Source organism: Petaurus breviceps, unplaced genomic scaffold (genome assembly GCF_028583685.1).
Source record: "Petaurus breviceps papuanus isolate PSGF00001 unplaced genomic scaffold, PetGlider_PUasm1.0 567, whole genome shotgun sequence".
Taxonomy (NCBI): domain Eukaryota; kingdom Metazoa; phylum Chordata; class Mammalia; order Diprotodontia; family Petauridae; genus Petaurus; species Petaurus breviceps.
Window position 1 is genome coordinate 7218432 of NW_027186383.1, and position 24346 is coordinate 7242777.

Genomic DNA, 24346 nt, shown 5'->3' on the forward strand with positions numbered 1-24346 from the left:
TCAGGGGTGTTGGAGAAGGCTTCCTGAAGAAGCAAAGATTTTTCTGGACTTAAAGGAAGCCAGGAGGCAGAAATGAGGGAGAGCGTTCCAGGCACGGAGGATGGCCAGAGAAAATGCCCAGAGCTGAGATGGAGCGTACTGCACATGGACCAGCCAAGAGGCCAATGTGTCTGGATCAAAGAGACTGTATCAGGGAGTGGGGTGGAAGAAGACTGGAAAGGTGGGATGGGGCAGGTTATGAAGGGCTGGCAAGGCCAGGAAGAGCAGTTTGTATTTGATCCTAGAGTACGAATATCTCTCACCTGATGTCAGTTGTTGCACATATCAGATGAGGTGATTATATTATTATTTGCAGGGAATTAGTGGATAGGAGAGTCAAGAAGACCTGGGTTCCAGGCCAGTCTCTGACACACACTTGGCTCTATCACCCAGGACAAGTTAGCGAACCTCTCATTGCCTCTGGTTCTTCTCTAAGTAATGTAAGACTTGTATCAGTAAAGGGAGTTTTAACACCGGGAATTCCTTATACAGATGAAATTTCAGATCTGGACAATTACATTTATTGAATATTTAAAGGGTTACACATTATTTTCTCCTTTCAACCTGACAACGGCATTGTGGGGTTTGTGGTACAAGTACTATTGCCCTCATTCAAAGTAAAGAGACTTTCCCAGGGTCACACAGCTAGTTAACCTTCTTTTCCTTATCTAGACCTCCCCAAGAAGCCTGTGTGGGTTCAGTAGTGAACAGGAGAAGCTGCTATTGGAGAGACTATTGGCAGTGGATGGTGAGGGCAAGCAAAGGCAAATATACCCCAGTCCGGCATTTTGTAGGTTCTTTTATTAGCTTGTGGCCCAATCCTGGTGACTATTCTATACACAGGACAGAGCCTGATTGGGCCCAAAACAATGATGTCATACTACAGCCCTGCCTCTGCTAGGCAGCGAAACTGAAGCCAGATTGCCTCATTGGGCTGGAAAGAGGCAGAGATGAACCTTTGCCCATTATTTTGAAACGAGTCTCATTGTTTGGGCTGGATCCATTGGGAATTCGCCAAGACTCCAGGTGTCATTTGGAAAAGCTTTGAAGGGTTGTGACCAGAGGGCTGGGTTGGGAGTCAAGAAGACCCAGCTTCAAATCTTGCCTCTGATATTTATTGGCAGAGGGGCAAGGGATCTCTCTGACCTTTTGTCTCCTCTTCTGTAAGATGCAGATAAAGATACCTTCAGGACTGACCTATATCATGAGCTGTGGCCCAGCACTAGATGTTTGAAAAATACGTTTTAAGCAAAAATGAAAATTAGGTAATAAACCAAGTGATTGAAGGCAAAAGTCCCTTGGAAATGAAATGCCTACAGTCTTTTGTTTTTAAATGTTTATTAGTTGAAAAAACCCTGTAAAAGCTTCACCTGTGAGCTTTTGGAGTGAGATTAATGAGTCCATACATCAGTCCTAGTACCCCGAGCTGAATCTAGTCCTCCAATCACTCACAATCACAAGACTGAAGCAGGCCCTGCCCTCCCTGGGAGCTGAATCTGGCCCAGGCAGTGGGTCCCCGCCTCCCCAGAGCAGCCAAACCCCCTTAGCTGGCCTTCCTGCTGTGCCCAGCCAGTACCTTTAGGCTCAGGGCCACGTCCTAATGTCACCTGTCAGGTGGCAGAGTCTATGGGCTCCTTCGTTCACTCACATCACAGGGTCACTTCTCTGTGACCCAAGAAGGCAGCTACACCCTGGCTCGATCCTCTAGTCCATGGATAGAAAAGACCCAGGTCCAGAGCATCTTGGAGCTGGGAGGGGCTTCCCAAGCCATCTGGTTCAACCTGCCCCTAGAGAAAAATCATTCCTCCAATAGACCAACCAGTGGTGATTCAGCTCCCTTGCAAGATGCCCATCCCACTTTGGGAAAACACTCATTGGTATCCTGATGTCCAGCCTATATCGATCTCTTCATAACTTCCCCCCACTGGGGGCATGGGAAGAGTGAGCATTTTCTATAGAGATGCTGGACTGAGCACTTTCTGGCTCTTTTAAATTAATATTATCCCATTTGAGATTGAACCATTGCTCCTGCTGCTTCCTGGGGTAGAGCAGAACAAACGCAACCCCTTTCCCCACATCGGACCTTCAGTCATGCATCGCCCAAGGCAGGACCAGCAGGTGCCATGAACTGGAAATCTCCAGATGGGGACTCAGGAAGAGGAGCAACGTGGAAAGAAGGTAGAAAGGGACTCGGTTTTTTGTCCTAAACACAATGGGAAGCCCTGGGAGATTTTTGAGCAGGGGAATGGCCTAGTCACCTGTACCTTGGGAACGTCATTTTGGCAGTTGTGGGTCAGTATGAACTAGAGAGGAGAGAGACCAGCTAGAGCGTGTTACATGTCCAGGGGAGAGATGATGCCAGATAGGAAGAAGGTGGTGGCCTATGAGTACCGAGGAGAGGAAACTCATAAGAGAGATTATAGAAATGAGAGTTTTTGGCGCCACCAGACACCCCCTTCAGGTCTGGCAAACAAACCAGGTCAGAACCCACCTCATGGTGCTGTCCTTCATTCTCTTCCCCTCATCCATGAGGATCTCATGACTGACTTGGCTAAACAGCTTGATAAGATTCAGGGATAAGATATTCATGACATTGTTCCTGTCTCCCAGGCTAGGAGTCCAACCATTAAAGGATGTCGGCTTGGTATGACTGAATGTGGGTGAGCCAGTGCTGGCTCCCTGAGATCACCACTTTCTTTGCCAAAGTGCCAAGATATGATCCCTTTAAGTAACATGTAGAATTGTTCTAGGAGTCATTGTTACCCTTCTGGCGAATATTTTGCAATATTTACCTCCTCCATTATTGGAATATCACAATAATATTTCCCTATCTCTAGTTCCCAGGCACCTCTCCCATATGCTAGGATTCTTTAGAGATGAGGGACCGTGGTTCAATCAAGCAATAAGCACTGTGCTCAACACACAGTGTTGGTACCTTTTGCTCTCTGAGCCAACAAGGTAAAAGCTTGCCAGCCCTGGGCAAAACTAAATGCTTACTTAGGACCTCCTCTCCTACAGGTGTCTGCAAAGTCTTAGGAAAGTTTTGAGTTATTTGGTAAACAATTTTTACTGCTAAGTGTTTTTGAGGAAAGCCTCATTTCTAAAATATATGGAGAACTGAGTCAAATTTATAAGAATACAAGTTATTCCCCAAATGAATAATGGTCAAAGGATAGAAACAGGCAGTTTTCAGATGAAGAAATTAAAGCTCTCTGTAGTCATATAAAAATGCTCTAAATCACTATTGATTAGAGAAATGCAAATTCAAACAACTCTGAGGGACCACCTCACACCTATCTGATTAGCTAATATGACAGAAAAGGAAAAAGATATAAATGTTGAAGGGGCTTTGGGAAAATTGGAACACTAATGCATTGTTGGCAGAGTTGTGAACTGATCCAGCCATTCTGGAGAGCGATTTGGAACTATGCCCAAAGGACAATCAAACTGTGCCTTTTGTCTAGCAATACCACTACTAGGTCTGTGTCCCAAAGAGTTCACAAAAAAACTGGAAAAGGACCAATATGTACAAAAATATTGATAGCAGCTCTTTTTGTGGTGGCAAAGAACTGGAAATTGAGGGGATGCCCATCCATTGGGGAATGGCTGAACAAGTTGTGGTATATGAATATAATGGAATACTATTGTTCTATAAGAAGTGATGAGCAGGTGGACTTCAGAAAAAAAGTCTGGAAAGACTTACATGAACTGATGCTGAGTGAAGTGAGCAGAACCAGGAGAACATTGTACACAGTAACAGCAACATTGTGTAACCAACTTTGATAGACTTAGCTGTTTTCAGCCACACAAAGATCTAAGACAATTCCAAAAGACTTGTAATGGAAAATGCTATCCACATCCAGAGAAAGAACTCTGGAGTCTGAATGCAGATCAAAGCACACTATTTTCTATTTGTTTTTTCTTTCTTGTGGCTTTTCCCTTTTGTTTTGATTCTTCTTTCATAACATGACTAATGTGGAAGTGTTTAATACGATTGTACATGTATAGCTTTTTATCAGATTGCTGCCATCTTGGGGAGGGAGGGAGAAAAAAATTTGGAAATTAAAATCTTATAATAGTGAATGTTGAAAACTAAAAAAAAAATAGAAAGGAAAAAACATTTTAAGTTATTAATGCATTTTAAACTGCACTAAGACTTTGGGATACTATATATATATATATTGGAGGGGGGAAGGTAGGGCAATTAGGGTTAAGTGACTTGCCCAAGGTCACATGGCTAGTTTTTGTGTTAAGTGTTGGAGGCCGGATTTGAACTCAGGGTCTCCTGACTCCAGGGCTGGTTCTCTATTCACTGCACCACCAAGCCACCCCAATACCCCTATTTTGAATCTCATTTTCCTGCTACCCATTTTTGTCCCCTAGACCTTCTCCAATATGGTATAAGTACAGATGTGACAAGCTGCCTTGAAAGAGGGCTGATCTGAATTTTCATTCCACCACTCACTACTCAGGTGACCTTAGATAAGTCACTCCCTGGGCCTCAGTTTCCTCATCTGCAAAATGAGGGGTTTCAACTACAGGGTTCCTAAATTTATGATCCTTATAGAGAAAAGAGACAGAAGCGGGGCATTATGTATCTCTCCTTTCTTTCTGTTGTCCTCCAGTCTATCATAAGCAGGAGTCCTGGTCCTCCCCAGGCCTTCCTTTTAACACTGACCTAGCTAAAAGAAAAACAAAAAACCATCATTCTTATTGAAGAGACAGGGCTGGATGGGAGTTGCTTGAGGAGTGACAGTTGGCATCCCCAATAGAGCAGACAAGTCCAGCTTCATTAGCCTGGCCTGTGAATAATTCCCGGTGCCTCAGCTCCTGTCGGGGGATTTACTGGCAGAGACTGGTCACATTAATAGTCGAGGTCACAGAGCTCGGCTTGTTGCCCCACTCTGCTTAAGATGCTACTCTTCCTGGTTCTGCTTTTGCACCAGGGAATTCCAGAGGGGGGAGACCCTATTTCCTCTCAATGGAGTTTTATCAAGCAAAGCTCAGATGACCCCTCTTCTGGTTTGACTGAGAGAGGAGATTCTTGTTCCAGGATGGGTTGGACTCAGCAGCCCCTAAGATCTGTGGTTTTGCAAGGCTCCAGAAAGAAGATGTATGAGGGACTAATTCCAGAGGATCCTTACTGACAACACAGTTTTGATGTCAGGAAACCTTTTTAATAGTCAGGGGCAGTTGGGTGGTGCAATGAATAGAGCACCGGCCCTGGAGTCAAGAGGACCTGAGTTCAAATGTGGCGTCAGATACTTAACACATACCAAGGTGTGACCTTGGGCAAGTTACTTAACCCCAATTGCCCTGCCCTCCCCCCTCCAAAAAGAAAAAAAAAAGAACTCACTATTTAAAAAAATTTAATTAGACTTGTCCCACAGTGGAAAAGGTTGCCTTGAGAGGTATCATAGGTCATTGGTTTAGAAGGACCTGAGAGGCCAAATAGGCCAGCCTCCTGATTTTATAAATGAGGATACTGAGACCCAGGGTGGTGTGACTTGCCCTAAGTAACAGAGGTAGTAAGTGGAAGAATCAGATCTCAAATCCAGGTGATCTGGTTATGAATCCGGCTGTTTCCATTCCCTGGAGGTTTTTATGCAGAAGCTTGCAGTCCTCTGGTAGGCTACTTTGTCAAAGGGATCCTTGTGTGGGTGTGGTTTGGGGCTTCTGGCTCCAACATTCCTTCTGACTCTTTCTGTGAAATTACTTGGAGTTGGGTATCCTGGACTCTCTGACACTGGAATTCCCTGGGTTCATGATCTTGAAAATTTGAGTTGTCTCTTTTCCTTGGGGTGAGGTGAGGAGAGGCTGCCAGGATCTCACTCACCTGTTCCTCAGGGAATGGGAGTGTCTGAGAGAGTAGCCTGGGAGGAGGAAGGAGACAGTGCTCTGGTGTTTGTTGTGGGGTGGTAAATATTTGCTCTGCTTAGAGCAGGCCGTTGTCAAGGTAAATTCAGACCAGAGTCAGGTGCCAGTCTTGGTAAGATCTGGAACAATCCAAAAACAACCTGGGAACGTTTCCTTTTGAGGCTATGTAGCAGCACACACCCCAAGCGTCCTCAGGGTTTGCTGACAACACTGGATCTTGGATCTGCTTTGATAAAGGAAAGCAACTCAAAATGGGTTAACAAGCTTACTTTAATCAGACATTTATCGTTTACCTTGTTCAGGGGGAAAAGGTCAGCACCCCGAACTTCAAAGTATACAGGCAGAATTATCAAGACAGAAACAGATCAAGTAGACAGCTTTCCAAACTGTCCAACCATTACATACATACCAAATCAACATCTGGGTTTTTCAAAGCGGGGGGGGGGGCTAGACAACAGCTTCCCAGAATCCATATCAAATCACAGAACACTTCTCAAAGTGAGCCCCAAAACAAAGCCTCACATCAGGGCTTATATAGCCTTCTCCTGGCTCAGAGAATGTAGCAACCTTTTGGACCTACTGGCCAATCAAAAAGTATCTACTGAAAAACAAGCCTCCCACCCCAGGCTCCAGGTGCACTTTAGCCTAGGGGCAGGGAAGATCTTTAAATTTACATTCCCATTACAGGCTAGTAATGAATGCCTCCAATCAACTCAGCATTTATTGAAAAAAACTGCTACGGTCTAGGTGCTATGCTAAATGCTAGGGCTGCAGAGACGAAATAACATCAGTTCCTGCCCTCAAGGAGTTTATTTTCTAGCAGGAGACAATGTGCTAGTTATTAGGTGTCCAGAAGATACATAAAGAGTGTTGTTGTTCAGTCATTTCTGTCTTGTGACTTTGTGAATCTCTTTGGCGTTTTCTTGGCAAAAATGCTATAATGTTAATGGGATAGCAGATCTTCCTGGCCCACTCATTAATAGGTCTCAGGTGCAGCCCATTAGGGGAGGCTTTCACACCTTTTCTAGTTTCTAATTAGGCTCTGAGTCATGGTGCCCTCTGACCCTGCAGAAGAGAATAAATCCTGAGGTTGGCATTTTGCTTTGGGGCTCACTCACGGTAAGAGTGTACTTGTGGTTTGACCAGAGGAGACTCTGGGTAGCCGTTAAGGAGCTGTGCCCCTCCTCCTTTTGGAAAAACCTAGATGTTGGTGCTTCTCTCTGGTAACTATGTATGTATTGCCTTGGTCAGACAGTTGGATCTGTCTGTTGGTCTGTGCTAATTTTTCAGACAGTTAGAAGCCCTGTCTGTTGGTTTTTATTTCTCTGCTTGTATTTTCTCTATTTTCTTTGTTTGGATTTTCTCTGAAGTTCGGGGTGCTGACTTTTCCCCTGAAGTAATGAATGTAATTAAAAAGATTGTTGACCCCTTGAACAGCTCTCTTTCCTAGTAAAGCAGATCTAAGAACCTGTGCTAGCAGCCATCCTGGGGATGCCAGTGTGGTTGCTGCTACAGATGCTAGAGTGGTTTGCCATTTTCTTTTTCAGTTCATTTTAGAATTGAGGAAACTGAGGCAAACAGGGTGAATGACTTGTCCAAGGTCACACAGCTAGTATGCATCTGAGGTCAGATTTTAACTCAGGTCCTCCTGACTCCAGGACTGGCACTCTGTCCACTGTGGCAGCACTGTGCCCATGGGCAGAGTAGATAGATGGTAATCTGAGAGGGGCAGACACTAGTAGTTGGGGCTGGGGGGGGGGATACCAGAAAAGGCTTCCTGTAGAAGGTGACATTCAAATTGAGTCCCAGGAAAGTTCCAATTCCGAGAGAGGTAAGGAGGGAGAGCATTCCAGACATGGGGGGGAATGTCCTGTACAAGGAGCTGCAAGCAATCTCATGTGGCTGGAGCCAAGGGCGGATGAGCCTGGAAAGGTCTGCTGGAGCTCTTTCAGCTGATGAGTGTGAAGTGATTGGACCTGAGCTTTAGAGAAGCCTCAGTCTATTCATCTATAAAATGGGGGGGGGGCGGTGCTGATCAATCAGTGACCCATCATGACTTCAAAGTATCAACAATGAAGGATGCTGCCTATCTCCTGACAGAGGCAATGGCCTCCGGGTGCAGGGTGAGACATAACCAATGTGGTCATTGGGTTTGCTTGGTGGCATATGTTACAAAAGTTTTCTTTTCTTTTTGAGGGAAAGGAGGTAAAAAGCAGAGAAAATAAATGCTTGTTAACCAAAAAAAGTTACAGAGAATGAAATGAAGGGACTGGATTGGGTGCCCAGGGTTCTTTCTGGTCTCAATTTATGCTCCTATGTCCTGGCTGTGACAGAGGCTTGTTTACTCAAAGCATTCCTGGGCCCTGATGCCAGGCACTGTTGGCACCCTTGGACCTCTCAGCAGTTAGCCTGAGCAAGAGCTGAAATCTGCAGCTGAGCAATACAGCCTGCAGAGACAGCTCTGGGTGCTGGACCAGCTGTCAGTGGGAGCCTTCAGTCACAGAGGCAAACACTGGGCCTACTTAAGCAGGCCACCCAGCAGCCCTAGCGCCTCCTTGTAGCTCAGGAGAAAGGGAAGAAGGGAGAGAGGGAGGGTAGGCCCCTGCTTCCCCCAAGGTTAAGAAAGAGAGCTTTTATGAAGGGGCCAGCTGTCAGACGGTGACTGGGGGCCCGCAGTGGGAGCTGGCTGTTGTCTCTCCAAATTGAGGTCAGGTATCTTAGAGGTCATTGCTGAGAGGAGGTCCAGACTTTTTAATCCCTAATTTCACATTTCCCCTTCTCCTCTCATCTCCTTCCTCACCCATTTCCCAAGTCCCTTTGCTTTAACTGGAGTAACAATCCATGCTAAATTTTCTTTAGCAATGATGCGGTTTTTCCTCGGAGAAAACCTGATAGATGCCATTTGGGGAGGAAGGGAGAGGTTTGGGTTTTGGAGGGGGGGTCATGTGACAGAGCTCTGGGGATGAATCTGGGAAACTTGGTAACCCCAGGAAATGTCGGGCTGTAGCTCATAAGAACAACCAAGCAATCCGGGAGTATGTATGAAGCACTTGCTCTGTGCTAGGCACAGTTCCGGGAGCTGGGGGTGCAGACATAAACACAGGGATGAGCTGTCTGGGCATAGGTGCTTCCTTGTGGGTGCAACAGCACTGTCCCCACGGACACAGCGTGTCACCGGGGCACAGCGCACCCCAGATCTGCTGCTCTGGCTCTTACTAAGCTTGCTGACTTGGGCTTTGTAATTCCTCCCTGGCCGTCTTTGAGGACTACTTGTCGGAGATTCCTGGACTAGCCTCTGAGGTCCCTCCCAACTCCAGGATTCCCCAGGATTCCACGATATGGAAAGTCAGCCCATTTATGTCTTTGGCTTCCAATGTCTTCCCCTCTAAAATGATGGTGTTAGACTAGATAGGTCCCTTCCAGCTCCAGTGTGCTATGGAATGTCCCTCTTCCCCACCAGTGACTTCCAGAGAGAATCAGAGAGTGTCTGTCAGAGGGGGAAGGGAAGTCAGTGGCCATCCAGTTCAGCCTGAACAAAGAATCCCACCTACTGAAATCCAGACAGGTGACCAGCCTTTGTTCTCCAGCAAAGGGGAGCCTCCCACACACCCCCAGGGCTGCCCAGGGGGCAGCTCTCATCCTTACAGAGCTCTGAACATTCCTCCTAAGCAGGCTTTTTTAGGCCTTCCCCCATTGGTCCTGGCCCTGCCCCCTAGGACCAGTCAGAACAGGGCTAATGCTCCGTCTCTGTCACTGCCATTCAAATGCTTAAGGACAGCCATTGTGCCCCTTGCCCCCCCCTCCCCAGTCTTCTCTTCTCCGGGCTAAACACTCCTAGTTCCTTCAACCATATCATCAGTGACATGGACCCAAGGGCCTTCACCATCATGGCTGTCCTCTCCTGGACCATTCATCCCTCCATATGGTTCCTAAACTGGATCTCCCAGAACGGAGCATGGTCCTTGAGATGGGGCCTGAATAGTGGGAATGTCAGCTCCTCATCCCTGGAAACTGGAGGTTTCAGCAGCTCTCTTGGTTTCCAAGCCAAAATTCCCTCCCCAGAATTCTAACTTCATGCTTCCTTCCAATGGGTGCAATTTTCATTGCCTTTTCAACAAGAATTCTGCTTTTTCTAGTAACTTGACAATCGCCAACCAAGAGAAACACTCCAGTCTACAGCGGAGAACAAAAGAGCACACGCGATAATGAGAGAGCGTCTCTGCTAAGGAGGACACCTTGCATTTTCCCATCACCCACAGCTGCCTCCCACTCTTGTCCCTGCTCCTCTGGCACACGAGCGAAGCAGGTTAATTCTGGGAAAGAATTCTTGACTGGGCACATGTGGAGTGGAATGTGTTACCATGGGAATTCCAAGAAATCTTGGGGTTGGGGCTTTTTTAATGGTGCTTTGTACACAGTCTTGATTGAAGGAAATACTGATCTCCTTAGCCTGGGAGCTGATCACGGGGCCAGATTCGATTCTGTGACTTTTTTCTATATTTGTTGTTTGTTATGCTGATATAGTGAGCTCACATACATCCATACATCGTGTCACTAGAGCCTGTGGAGGTAGGATCAAGTATCATGGGATTATAGATTTAAAGCTGGAAGATAACCTCAGGGGCCACTTGGTTCAACTTCCTCATTTTACAGATAGGTGGTCAGCACCCCAGGTGGGATTTGAACTTGGGTCCTTTGACTGCCACAGCAGTACCACAGTGCCTCCACGGTTATTCCTATTGTAGAGAAAAGAAAACTGAGGGTCAGTGTGCCTAGATGCGTAGCTAATCTACTTAGGGACAGTGGCTGAAGCCTGAGCCTTGAGTCAGGAAAACTTGAATTCAAATCCAGCCTTAGATACTTACTAGTTACAAGACCTTGGGCAAGTCAGTGCACCTGTCTGCCTCAGTGTCCTCATCCATAAAATGGGGGTGATAATAGCACCTACCTCCCAGGGTTATTGTGAGGATCAAATGAGATGATAATTGTAAAGTGCTTACTTGGCACATAGTAGGTACTATTTAAATGGTAGCTACTATTATTATAGTGTTTAGGGGTTTTTTGTTGTTTGTTTTTGCCTAATAGAGGTAGAGCAGTAAAGGATCTACAGTGTAGGGCTTAGATGTAGGCTGACCTGGATGCGAATTCCCAGTTGGCACTTCTCGCCCAGACTTTTGCAGTGCATCCCAGCTGTTCTCTGAGCTTCCGGTCTCTCTCCTGTCCCATCTCTTCTCCCCACAGCTGCCAAATAGATCTTCCTTCAGCACACTGCTGACCCGTCCTTCCCCTGCTCTGGAAGCCTCAATGGCTCCCTCCTGCCTCTAGGAGGAGGGTGAGTGGCATTGAAAAGCCCGCTCCATCTGCCTCTAGCCTCTGTCGTTGTGCTCCAAACTCCGGCCAAGCTCGGCACCTCCGCAGAGATGCTGCCTCGTTCCTGGAATGCACTTCCCTCCTTCCACTAGGATTCTTGGAATCCCTAGCTCCTTTCAGAGCACAAATCAAGCGTCGCCAACATGACAGTTTTCATTCCTTCCCTACCACTGAAATATTCATGCTCTTATGGCAGCTAGTGGTGCAATGGATCAGGGAGACCCAAGTTCAAGTCCAGCCTCTGTACTGTGTGACCCTAGACAAATCAATTCAAACCTCAGTCTGCCTTGGTTTCCCCAACTATAAAACAGCAATAATAGTACCCAATGCCCAATGTTGTTGCAAGGATCAAGGGAGACTATATATATATATATATATATATATGGTGCTTAGCATGGTGCCTGGCACACAGTAGGTGCTTAATGCTTGTTCCCTTCCTCCTCTAAGCCTCCATTTCCTCGGGATCAACAGCAATGACTCACAAGTGTTACAAGGCTCAAAAGAAAGAACATACAAAGCCCTTTGCCGGCTTTGTTTCCATCCCCAACTACACAAATACTTCCAAGTTACTTTGTATTACATTGTATCTAGCTTGTTGCAAGTTCTTGAGCAGCGGAGTGCAAGCTTTCTGAGGGCAGGCCTTTTGCATCCTATCCTGTATATCCAGCACTTAGTGCAGAGTCCAGCACGTAGGAGCTTGTTGAATTGGAAGCTCCCTTTACCTCTCAGCCTGTTTTCCTCTTCTGTAAAAGGGGAACGACTTTGCATTAACCCACCTCACACAGACATCCCTGGTTCTCCCCTGACAACACAGAAATGGACAGGGTGGCCAGGTAGCACAGCAAGTTAGAGCGCCGGCCCCAGTGTCGGGATGACCTGGGGATCCAATCCGGGCTCAGATACTCAGCACCACACCCAGAAACACCTGGCCGTGTAACCTTAAGCAAGTTACTTAACCCCACTTTCTAAAAAATAAAAAATAATTATTCCCATTTCACAGAAGAGTGAGCTGAAGTGACTTGTCCAGGGTCACTCAGAGAATATCCTGAGGCAGGATTTGAATCCTGCTCTAGCCATATCTCCCCACTCAGGTGGCTGTGCTGCTTCCATTTGGTCAATCTGTCCAGGCCAGTCCTGTGAACACCCAGGGATGGCTCGGACCCCTGAGAGCGGCAGCCTCTCCCCAGCTATGTGGGATGGCTGCCTGACATTTCTGAAGCTTGGAGTCGGGAGGGTAGAATGCGCTATTTCTGCCATTGACAACCATGTCATGGCTGCTCTGGTCCTCAGTGTCCTCATTGGATGACCTCTGGGGTCCTTTGCAGTCCCAGGTGTCTGAGCCTCCAGTCCTTGTCCCAGCAGACAGTGGCCTTGGTGAAGGTCGCCAGCTCCTTCGGAGTTCCGCATGGCATGAATTTCATGGTTCTTTTGATTTCGTTTATTTTCGAGCATCAGCTTGGGAAGAGAGGGGCAGGGCCAGGAGAGGGAGGGGCCTGTGGCTGGGGGAGCCAGCCTGGGAAGCCTGCTGCTTGACACTGTCTAACACAAGGAAGCTTTCTTGCTGGGACATGCAGGTGGGATGCCTGGTATTCTTGCACCTGGCTCCAAGGCAAGCTCCAGCAGTGCCTGAATTCCCCATTCGCTGCTAGGAACGGAACCGCTTGGCTCCCAGACAACTGCATGAAAGCCTTTGGCAATCCACAGGTGGTGCTCAGGGATGAGGGGAGCCGCGAATGTCATCTCACTTGAGAAGAGAAGAAGGCAGCCGTCTGGCCAGTTGGTTTTGTTTTTTCCTCTTAAGTTTTTCAAGCAGAGCTGCCTCCGAGATGGGCCTGAACATGCCTTTCTGTGCTGAGGAAACAGAGAAATCCAGAGGGAGGGTGTCTCTGTCTGTATCTAAACTCCAGTTCTGTTCCTGAGCTCTGTGACCTTGGGCTAGTCACTTGACCTTGGGATTGTGGGCCCCTATTGTGACCTTGGACCCATACTTGAACTTTTCTGGGCCACAGTTTCCTTATGTTTGAAGTGAGGAGATTGGTCCCTTCTACCCCTTGAGCTGTGGATCCTTTCTGATCCCATAACCTCTAAGATTTATGTGCATAAAGACTCCCCCTCCCTTTCCTGAGAAGATGGCAGAGTGGGGGACCCCCAGGCCCATTTTGCTTTTGACATTGAGAGAATGTCTCAGCCCCTCCATGCCCCCAGAGGGAGCACTCCCAGAGAAGGCCAGCCTCCTAACTGGTGGGATTTGAAGGCCTGTTGGGGAGGAGCCCTTGCCCTCTCAACCTCCAAGGGTAATGAGATGACATACACTGGAGTATTTTCTCACTATAAAGCTCTGAATTATTAGTGTGGAGCCTCTGGGGTCCTTGGCATTGCTTGTGGTTGGACTCTAAGACGTTCTCAACATGGCAGCCATGAACTTGCTTTTAGATTTTCTAATAACTGCATTCCAGTGTGTTTTGTTTCCTTTGGAATTCTGGGTGTTTTATTTTATGAATTTACAAGTGTGGTTCTGAGAAGGGGTCTGAGGCTGTACCAGACAGCCCTCCAAAGGGGCCAGGAGCCCAGGAAGGCAAAGGACCTCCAGTGTCAGAGGAATGTCCGTGGGCTGGGGGATGGACAAGCCGACTTCCTGTGACTGCACGTCTGGGTCTGGAAGCTGCCACGTTTCTCTTCTGAAGATCTGCTCCCCACGTATCCCACAAATATGATACTCCACAGGCTTCCTGGTCAAACCCTGCCAGCTCCCTGTGGCTCAGAGCCCACTGAGATCCCATCCTCCAGAGAAGCCCCAAGAAGTGGCGCCCCCTGGTCCAGCCAGCCCCAGGGCTTTGCCCTCAGCTGGGGCTATCTCCACTTGACCCCCCCCCCATCTCCTCTCCCCCTTATCTCGGCCTGTTTAGCATTCCCCTGCTGGGGGAGGAATAAGCCCAGGGCCAAGCTTGCAAAGCAAATTCAAAGAGACAGAGAGGCAGCTGTGGGTTAGAGAATAGAGAGAGGCATTGGAGTTAGGAAGATCTTGGTTCAAATCCTGTCCCTGACACATACTGGCTGTGTGACCCTGGGCAGGTCACTAAACCTCTCAGTGCCCCCAGGCAGCTATCTCAGATGATTTGAGGAACAGGTACAGGATGGGATGGGCCTTGGGTGCCCATGGCAGAACACCTCCCCCCCACCCAGTTAGGCTGGAGGTCCCTGAGGGCGAGGCCCGAGTCAGTTTTTTTTATCTCTATCCAGCCCCCCTCCACGCCCAAAGGCATGCCCAGGTGGCAGTCACTAGAGAGCTGGCCTTCCGGGTTAGAATTCTGCCTCGGATAAGGTGCTACTTCACTCTGGCTTCCTTTTCATAACCTGTAATACAGGGATCATTAAGAATAATGATAACAAGCCATCCCCCAGGTTGTTGTGAGGGGCAGATGGGATATTTGTGAGTTATCTCACTTTCTGGCCACGCCGAAGCCCACCCCTGTCACAAACTCAGCACGTCCCAAGTTACTGTTCTGATTGGAGCTGGGACCCCTGGGCTCTTTGGGCCTTAGGTTTCTCTGAGGACATCCCAGCATGGCAGGTGCTGGGCTTCCTTGGCTGCACCATCACCTTCCAGGCCGTTCAGTGCAGCCTTGCTTCTCACCGGTCATCGACACAACTCAGGTTCATCAAAGAGCAGTGCTCGGCTTCTCTGAGGGCGAGTAGCTGTGACAGGTCCCCTCTTGAGACCTTAGTTTCCTCACCTGTGAAGGGCCAGCCCTGCAACAGCCTCCCCCAGGGCTGTTGGGAGGCTCAGCTGAGAAGGGGGTCGGTAGAAGGCCAAGGCGGCTGACGGCCACAGAAATGTCCCTCCTGACTAATATGATGATTCTTTATTGTTCTCTGTCCTCAGAGGGGAGGGTTTGGAGCCTCAGCAGCCAATGACTGAAAGTCCCTTCTTTCAGAAGTTGTGATGGAGGTTCAAAGCAGGGAGCCCCTTCCCTGAGCCGGGCCCTGCTCTCCAGGCTGACAGAGTCATGGTTCTGGGGTCAGGAGGGACCTCAAAGGCTGGTTAGTCCAACCCACCCTTTATACAGACAAGGAAACTGCAGTCCAGAGAAATGGAGGGAGGTGCCCAATGTCACCTGGGCTGTAAGCATCAGAGACAGGATTTGAACTTGGTCCTCAGGCCCACCCCAGAGTCAGTTCTGTCTACTCTACTATCCCCAGGTTAAACAATTAGGAAGGATTAACAAAAGTGGGGGGTGTGTGGGTGTGCGAGTGCGGGTGTGTGAGTGCAAGTGCGCAAGTGCTCAATGTGTAACCTGGAGCACTGAGGTCTGATGGCTTCTCCAGGGTCACCCTGCTGGTGAGCATTCAGAGGCAGGATCTGAGCCCAGGTGTTCCTGTCTCTGAGGCCAATCCTCTGTCTTTTATCATATTGCTTTTCATCAAGGCCCATTTTACAGGCTAGGAAACTGAGCCTCAGAGAGTGGCCCAGGTGAGATTTAAACCCAGGTTTCTCCTGCATCTGGGCCTGCTTTCCTGGGCTCTGCTACACTTCCCCCTTTGGACATCCCAGTGAGAAGCCTCTTTTCCATTTCTGTTGCAGTTCACCGTGTGGTCATGGCTGCTGCCTGCCCAGAGGCAGACTTTGGCCAGCTCATGAATGAGCTCTGCCTCACCAAGTTTAAACTGGAAATGGAAGAGATTGAGAAGGCATTCTGGTGTGACTGGGATCGGACGGTCAAGTAAGTCCCTCTTCTCCTTCCTCTCTTCCTTGGGTGACATTGGCAGGTTGTGTTCCTGGGTGCATGGGATGAATGGCGGGCCCAGGCCCTCTGCCCTTGGCCGTGCTCTGTGGGGCACAGCCCCGGGCGCTGGCTGACCAACTCTGTTCTGGGCGCCTCCATGCGAGACCAGGATTTCACCAAAGCATTTCCCAAAGTCTCGGGCGCCATCTTTGGAGATGAGGGAGAGATGCAGATGTTAAGAGTCTTTATAGGATTTATCATCAGGCAGATTTGGAAGTGGCTCAGCCAGCAAGCCTGCCTTAATAGAATAGCTAGCAGGAGATACCCCTGTACCTTTGTTTGGGTGGGAGACCCACAAGCACCATGTTGGTGTTCAGTTGTGTCCAACTCTTCGTGACCCAATTTGGGTGTTTCTTGGTAATGTTATTTGAGTGGTTAGCCATTTTCTTCTTGTTTCATTTGAGGAAACTGAGGCAAACAAGGTTAAGTGGCTTGCTAGTGTCTGGAGTACTGAATTTGTAGCCACATTTTAGGAAGGGCATAGGCAAGCCGGTGGGCATCTAGAGGGTGAGGAGGATGGCAAGGGGATTGGAGGTGAGGCCTCGCTGAAGGAAACGGCGATGTTTAGCTTGAAAAAGAGAAGACGGTCTGTGCGTGGTTTAGTGGGAAGGAGGGCTCCATGACAGCTTCCTCAGTATGTCCACAGTAAAGAAAGATTGAACTAGATGTTCTTGCCCCAGAGTAGAGCAGTATCAGCGGGTAGAGGCATATGTATTTTTGATGTAAGGGGAAGCTTCCCGTCAGACCCGCCCAGCTGTCTTGGAGTGCGGTCTGGATGGCCGTGATCAGTGACTTTCCACAGGGGACTGAGCCGGATGGCCTCAGCCCCTTCCAGCTCTGGGATTCTCATCCCAGGATCCAAAGAAGGAAAAGCCCCACCCCCCTCCCCCCAGGCACCTGGAGTGCGGGTTAGCACAAGACTTCTTTATCCCCATAAGAGGAGTCTCAGAGAAGGTAGAAGAAGAGCCGGGGGTCACACAGGTGACTGAGGGTCAGAGTTGGGCTTCAAACCCAGTTCTCTTAATTCCACCAGTCCCATGCTCCTGAGCCTTAGCACTTGTCTCTATTCACGTCCAGAGATGTTTGCTGGGACAAAGTCTAATGGACAGAGTGATGAGCCTGGATTCAAATCCTGGTTTTGACGCTTGCTGTGTGACCCTGGGCAACTTCTTTACTTTTACAAATATTATCTCGTTATCTCTAACACTGCATATAATGGTAATCTTGATGGCTGTATGAGCTGATTTTACAATCTTAGTGATAAGGTGTGGCCCTTTAGGAGGGGGAAGAGGGAAGGAATATATTGGGAATGTAGGTGATGTTAAAAGCAAAGACATCAATGGGAATGAAAATAAAACTAAACAACAGTGACAACAAAAAAGCCTGGTCCTACGCGGCCCCAGAGAAGACCAGGAGCAGTGATGCGGCCCCAGAGAAGACCAGGAGCAGTGACGGGCAGTGGTTGAAGAGAGGCGGGGGAGGGGGAGGCTTCAAGTCAGGGAGGATGTCTCAGCAATGAGAGCTATCCAGCAACAGGGAAGATAAAGGGGGAGAGAAACAGCAGACGCAGGGGAGACAGAGAGACAGGTAGACAGAGACAGAAGGACAGACAGGCCTTGCCCTCAGGGAGCTGACATTCTAATGGAAGGGGGAAGGGCACCCACTGGGAGCCTAATGTGACTACTGTGGGACCATGGTCTACTGGTTCTACAGGTTCACACACTCAGTGTCTCCAGGTCACCCCAGGCTGGTCTGGCACAGATTCCCACTAGCCAAGCACCAAAGACCAGGATCCTGCCCCATTTATTTGTTTAAAACAAAAGAGAGACCTACCCTGAAGACTGTGCTCAGACCATCCTCTTGGGTTGGGTCACTCCCCTCTTAAGGCCAAATCACAGATCTGGGTGTTGTTTGGCAGACAGAGACCCTGAGCCAGAGAACAATGTTGTAGGTGGTGCGGTGGTCAGAGCACTGGGCTTTAGTTCAAACCCCACCTTTAACCCTTACTGCCTGTATGATTCTGGGCAACCCCCCCCAGTCACTTCCCCTCGGTGCCTCAGCCTCTTCAGCTGTAAAATGGGGATAATAATAGCACCTCCCTTCCAGAGTCATGAGCCTCAGATGAGGTCATTGTAAAGTGGTGAGCCCAGTGAAGTATGGCAGTCATTGAAGTAAACGTTCGCTATGGTGATGATGGTCCCCTCCAGCTGTGACAGCCTGAGGAATTTCCCTTCTCCAGATACAGAGAGATTTCTGTCAATATGAGGACCAGTCATGCCCCCAGCTCAGAAGCTGAGTTTACCTCTCCTTTTTCAATATTTCCCATCAGTCACTCATGTGGCAGAAACTAGGTATAGACCAACATCTCACCAAGATAAGATCAAAATGGGTATATGCTTTAGATGTAAAAACTGATACCATGAGTAAATTAAGGGAGCATGTGATAGTTTATCTGTCAGATCCATGGATAAGGGAAGAACTTAGGACCAAACAGGAGATAAGAGAGCATTATGAAATACAAAATGGGTAGTTTTGATTATATAAAATTATATAGTTTTACGCAAACAAAAACCATTGTAACCAAGATAAGAAGGAAAACAGAAAACTGGGGGAACATCCTTAGAGAAAGTATCTGATAAAGACTTTATCTCTCAAATATACAAAGAACTGAATCAAATTTATAAGAATACACTTCAATCCCCAATCAGGTAGTTTGCAAAGAAATCAAAACTATGCATAGTCATATGAAAAAAAAATGCTCAAATCACAACTAATTAAAGAAATGCAAATTAAAACAACTCTGAGGTACCACCTCACACCTATCAAGTTGGATAATATGACAGAAAAGGAAAAAAATGAATTTGGAGGGTATGTGGGAAAATTAAGACATTAATACATTATTGACAGAGTTGTGAGCTGATCCAACCATTCTGGAGAGAAATTTGGGATTATGTCCAAAGAGTTTTAAAACTATGCATACCTTTTGATCTAGCAATACCACTGCTAAGTCTATATCTCAAAGAGGTATTAAAGGGGGGGGGGAACCTATTTGTACAAGGGTATTTATAGCTGTTCTTTCATGGTGGCAAAGAATTAGAAATTGATGAGATGCCCATCAATTGGGTAATGGCTGAACAATTTGTGGTTTGTGATTGTAATGTAATATAATTGTGCTGTGAGAAATGGTGAGTGGGAGGATTTCAGAAAAACTTAGAAAGACTTACATAAATTGATGCAGAGTGAAGTGAGCAGAACCAGGAGATCTTGTACACAGTAACATCATGTATAATGAACAACTGTGAATGATTTAGCTCTTCTCAGCAATACAATGATCCAAGAAAATCCCAAAAGACTCACAATGAAAAATGCTATCCACCTACAGAGAAAGAACTGATGGAGTCTGAATGTAGACCAAAAATACTATTTTTCATTTTCTCTCTTTTTCTTTTCTTTTCCTTTTTTTTTGGTTCATGTTTTCTCCCACAAAATGACTAACATGGACATATGTTTTACATGATTGCACTTTAAACCCATGTCAGATTGCCTGCCATCACAGAGAGGGGTAAGGAAGAGAAGAGAGAGAATTTGGAACTCAAGATTTTTTTAAATGAATGTTAAAGATTGTTTTTACATGCAATTGAGGGTAAAAAAAATTTTAAGAAGACTATTATAATAGTCCAGGTAAGAGGTGGTAGGGGCCTGAACAAAGATGGTGGCTGTGTGAGCATAGTGAAGGGGACAGATGTGAGAAATATCAAAGTAGAATCAATAAGATGTGGCAGCTGATTGGATTGTGGAGTGAGGAAATGGGAGGAGGTGAAGGTAACACCAAGGAAAGAGAATGGTGCCCTGGACAGTAATAGTGAAGTCTGGAGGATGGGTGGGTTCGGAGGAGGGGAGAGAAAGATATTATAATCATATTTGAGATGTATGTCACCATCAAATTCTGCCTGCTTATGGTCTGACCAACTCTGATGCAAAGAAAGGAAAAGGGAGGAAATCTCTTACCCATCATTGCTTCCTTCTCAGAGCCCACCCTCCACGGTTGGTGATTGAAGAAACAGGAGTAGAAATCAAGTGCTCCCAATGGCCAGTAGTGCCTAGGCAGGAACTGCTACAGGCCCACATGGCATTTGGTCCATTACTGCCCCGAGTGAGCCATGCCAAGCTCAAACACAGGGAGATTAGGAGTCTACGCAGTAGAGAGAGGGGTCAGAGTTGGGGAAACATGGTAGAGACTAAGGGTAGGTGCAATTGTGTTAGAGGCAAGCCCGCCATTGCTATCACATTGACCTTGTCAAGGCCAACAATCTTCCTATCCTCTGGGCAAGGAGACAAGTCCAGGTACACAATTTGGAGACCTTTGCTCTGGGCACTAAGCAGCCATTGGAGGTCATAGAGTAGGATTGTAAACAGCATACAATGCTGTCCTTGTTAGGAGGGCAGTCTCTTTTACGAACCAGGGTACCCACAGCCATCATTTTCATTTTCAGTTCCTGAAACATGGGCCCATAATACTGCTGCAGTAATAAGCAGTCATCTGTCTTTGTCTGCCAACTCAGATTAATCTGGTGTCCCTTTTTAAAGAATTCCCTGCCTCTCTAAGACTACAAGAACTCAGCCTGATTTTTACTCATGGTGTTAGGTATTAGTCTATCTCTTAAAGAGCCAATTCATGTTTGTAATGTAATGCCAAGGAAAGACAACTTCCCAAGGTTCAGAATACCAGCATAGGCGCTCTCCATTTTATTCAGTGACCAACCAAGAACAGAGAAGGTCAAAACATGACATCATTCCAAATACAGCATTTACTAAGTGTGATTAAATAATCTCCAAGTACTACCCCACCCCAGGACCTTCCATTCATTCAATCAATTACAAAGTCTCTGTTCTAAATACTTCTCCACCCCTAGGCTATACCTTAATTAAGTCCACCACAAAGCCCCTCTTCTCAAATGGAGATTAGTTTCCAAACATAAGGTCAAAAGTTCCCCACCCCTGGATCACAATTGAATCTACCCCAGAGTTACATCAAGTTTAAACACAGCACTTAATACCCAAATGGAGGTCTTTTCTTCATCTTGACATGAGGCAAGTTCTCAGCAATCTTAGTTCCTGGGGAGACAAGGCTTAGCAAGGCCATAAGATACATTGCCAGTCCCTTCATGAATTCATCCTCTGTCTGTAGAACAGTCCTAGAACCCCTGAACACATTAGCAAAGCCCTCTCCCAGGATTTCTGTAAACATACAACAAGAAAATCCTTCTTCAGGGCTTCTGAACCAACAGAAAGGCTCCCAGACCCCTGCAACAACAGCACTGTCCTTCACCAGTGGACAGTATTCACTCTGTCTGCAGGACAGTCTCCAGACCCCTGCAACAACAGCACTGTCCCTCACCAGTGGACAGTATTCACTCTCTGTCTGCAGGACAGTCTCAGGGCTTCTTAGCGAACAGCCAGGTTCCAGGACTTCTTCAACAAAAGGACAGTCTTTCACCAGTGGACAAATCTGGCAAAACAACATCAAAACAGACAGACAAAGTACCAGCCAAACAGCCATGTCTCCTCAGTCCTTGGCAGCTCAGGGGGCAGGTCTCAAAAGTCCAGGGCAATTCAAAGCGGCCCAGCAATTCTCTTAGTCTCTCTCTCTGCCTCCACGTGGATGCTGCTTCCAAAAAGGTCTTCCGCCTCTCTCTAGTGTCTCTCCAAATCTACGTCACCAGCTCCTCCCAGTTCAGGACTTTCTTTTCACATCAACAAGCCCATCCCACAGGTGGGATTAACAAACTCTGGGTTTTAACACAATCAATTTGAAAACCAAGCCAATAGAGGGGAATCTTTAATTGCCATTACTATCACAATGTTTTCCTGAGAAATTCATAAAAATCCTAACTTGGGTTTCTAAAGCTCTAACCCCAGGGGCTCAGAAGGAAGAATGTTATTCCTCTCATTTACCTTGGTCCATGTGTGAGAACCCTGGCTCCGAACTAAGAGACAAGTCTCCATCTTGGTTTCTCATTAAGTAACTCTCCAGGTCATGCCCTCAGCTGGGACTTTCCTTGGGAACATCAGTATTTGGCTTATGTTTGTTTGGTCCAACCCAGGATTTCCCCAGAGAACATCAATATTTGGCTACTCTCTGGGTCCCACAAAGTCACAGTTGCAAAGGAGTCAAGCCATCCTTTCTTCTGGTTGATCCTACCTTCCCTTGGGACCCACAAAGCCCATATGACTTTCAGCACCATCAAAGGGACAGGAATGGATCGTGGATCCCTGTCATCATTCCCCACCATGCCTGTCTTTCTCCTCCTTTGTGTTTCCATCTGGTGATGGCTCCTTCTTTCTTTCTGTTTCTCTCTGAGGAGGATCTTTCATGAGTTTCTCTCTCCTGAGGATTTTGTTTCTCACTGGACTGTCTGGCATTGATTTCCTAACGTTCATAGAGACCGTTCATACTTTCTTAGAGGAGGAGGGGAGAGAATCTGTTGGATTGAAGAGGATTCATAGGCTTCTCCCCAGGGCACAAATTTTGTGTTAGTGTGTAGTCCCACCCTCTCTTTGACTGGCCAAGCGTGTGAACTGGAACCAAGGCCATCACACAAGCCTAATGACTGGGCCAAAGAACCAGGACAAGGGGGAGAAGGAGGAGCTTACCATAATCCTCCTGGAGCCTGTGTGGGCACAGAGACAAGGAAACAAACTTGGACAGGTTAAGTGATTTTCCCAAGGTCATTATAAGAAATAGGCCTTCCTTCTCCCCACTACCCAAGTCTGGATTGTTTATATGGCCCTTGACAATGGGCAGAGACTTGTTGACAAGACCCTGGCCAAGTGATTTCCCTGCCACTCAAGCTTTGAAGCCAGATCCTCTTGATTCAAAATCCAGGGCCATTCCCTAGCTCTAATTCTGTCTATCAGCAAATGCTGTGCTGGGTGACAATTAACAACTCTGAGCCATGTGACCTCAAGATCTCTGACTTCCACGCCTTCACTCGACATGCTTGCCAGGAAACTGAAAGACCTTTGTACAAGTGGGTGAACAAAAGATGAAGGGAAGACCAGAAGGGGAAGGACAGGTTTGGCCGCTCGCCGTTGGATCAGCTGGCGGACAGGTGATTGGGCAGCATTTGATCAGTCATTCTTCAGTCTTGTCCAATTCTTTGTGACCCCATTTGGAGTTTTCTTGGCAAAGATACCAGAGTGGTTGGCTATTTTCTTCTCCAGCTCATTTTACAGATGAGAAAACTGAGGCAAACAGGGTTAAGTGACTTGCCCAGGGTCACACAGCTATATTTGACAACACATATTATGGTAAGTAAAGAGTTGTCTAGGGTGGCTGCATTGCTCCAGAGTGAGCCAACCAGAAAAGCTTTGTATGTCTCTGTTTAAAGGGAGCTTCTGATCAATATGATAACAAAACTCTACCTTTTAAGAAAGATGAGTCAAGGAATTTGTCACTATTTCATCAATTTGAGAAGGGAAGAGGATTTGCCAAACAGGAGAATGGTAAGGACCAGAGCAAAAGCAATTAGCAGAGAAGATGTTGTGTACTGCAAGTGTTCCTGAATGGACCAATGGCCTCACAGGCTGCAGTCCACAGTTATGAGTTCCCCTGATCACACAGGTTTTCCTCACTCACATGCCTTCCTGTCATAGTTCTAGAACTGTGTGCCCTGTCCACTCTTTCCCAAACACCCTGGGTACATTGGGAGGAGAATGTGACCCTGATTTATGTGAGGACTGTAAGTTATTATTTTTGCATTTTCTTTATATTGAGTACCTTTGACATTAGGGGTATTATTGCTTTTAGCTTACTGTTAAGTAAATGGCAATAGCTAAGATCTAATGATATCATCATTGTGAGTGGCTGGTTTTATGTAAATAGGAATCACACCAGTGAAGGCTTCAGAGTGGTGAGTAGGGGGCCTGTATCCCCACATGAAAGGATTATCCCTGAGAGTTTGAAGGTAGTCACATGGGCTTCAAACCTGCCAGTGTAAGGACAGGTTGAGGTAAGCAGGACAGGCCAGAGAATGAGTATGGGAGCCCGTGCCAGGGGTGTGACAAGCAGATGGCAGATGCTACATGCGTGTGTCTTCTCTAGTCAAACCTCAGTTCCTTGATGGTGGACATTTTTTGTACTTTATATCCCTAGCTTTTAGCACAAATCTTAGCACATAGAACATGCTTAATAAATACCTGCCGATTGATAGGTTCAACATAGAAGTAAAATTTCAAGACCAGAGGAGGATATTTACATACCTTTTATCCCAAAT

General features: G+C 47.1%; 1 protein-coding gene across 1 annotated transcript in view; it reads left to right on the top strand.

The window, feature by feature from the left end:
• The window catches only part of RAMP1 (receptor activity modifying protein 1), a 91024-nt gene that overhangs the window by 14847 nt on the left and 51831 nt on the right, over positions 1 to 24346 (top strand). Inside the window, exon 2 of the mRNA XM_069103193.1 lies at positions 15869 to 16007. Within this exon, the coding sequence (XP_068959294.1) occupies positions 15869 to 16007 (139 nt within the window). The remainder of the gene's footprint in view (positions 1 to 15868; positions 16008 to 24346) is intronic.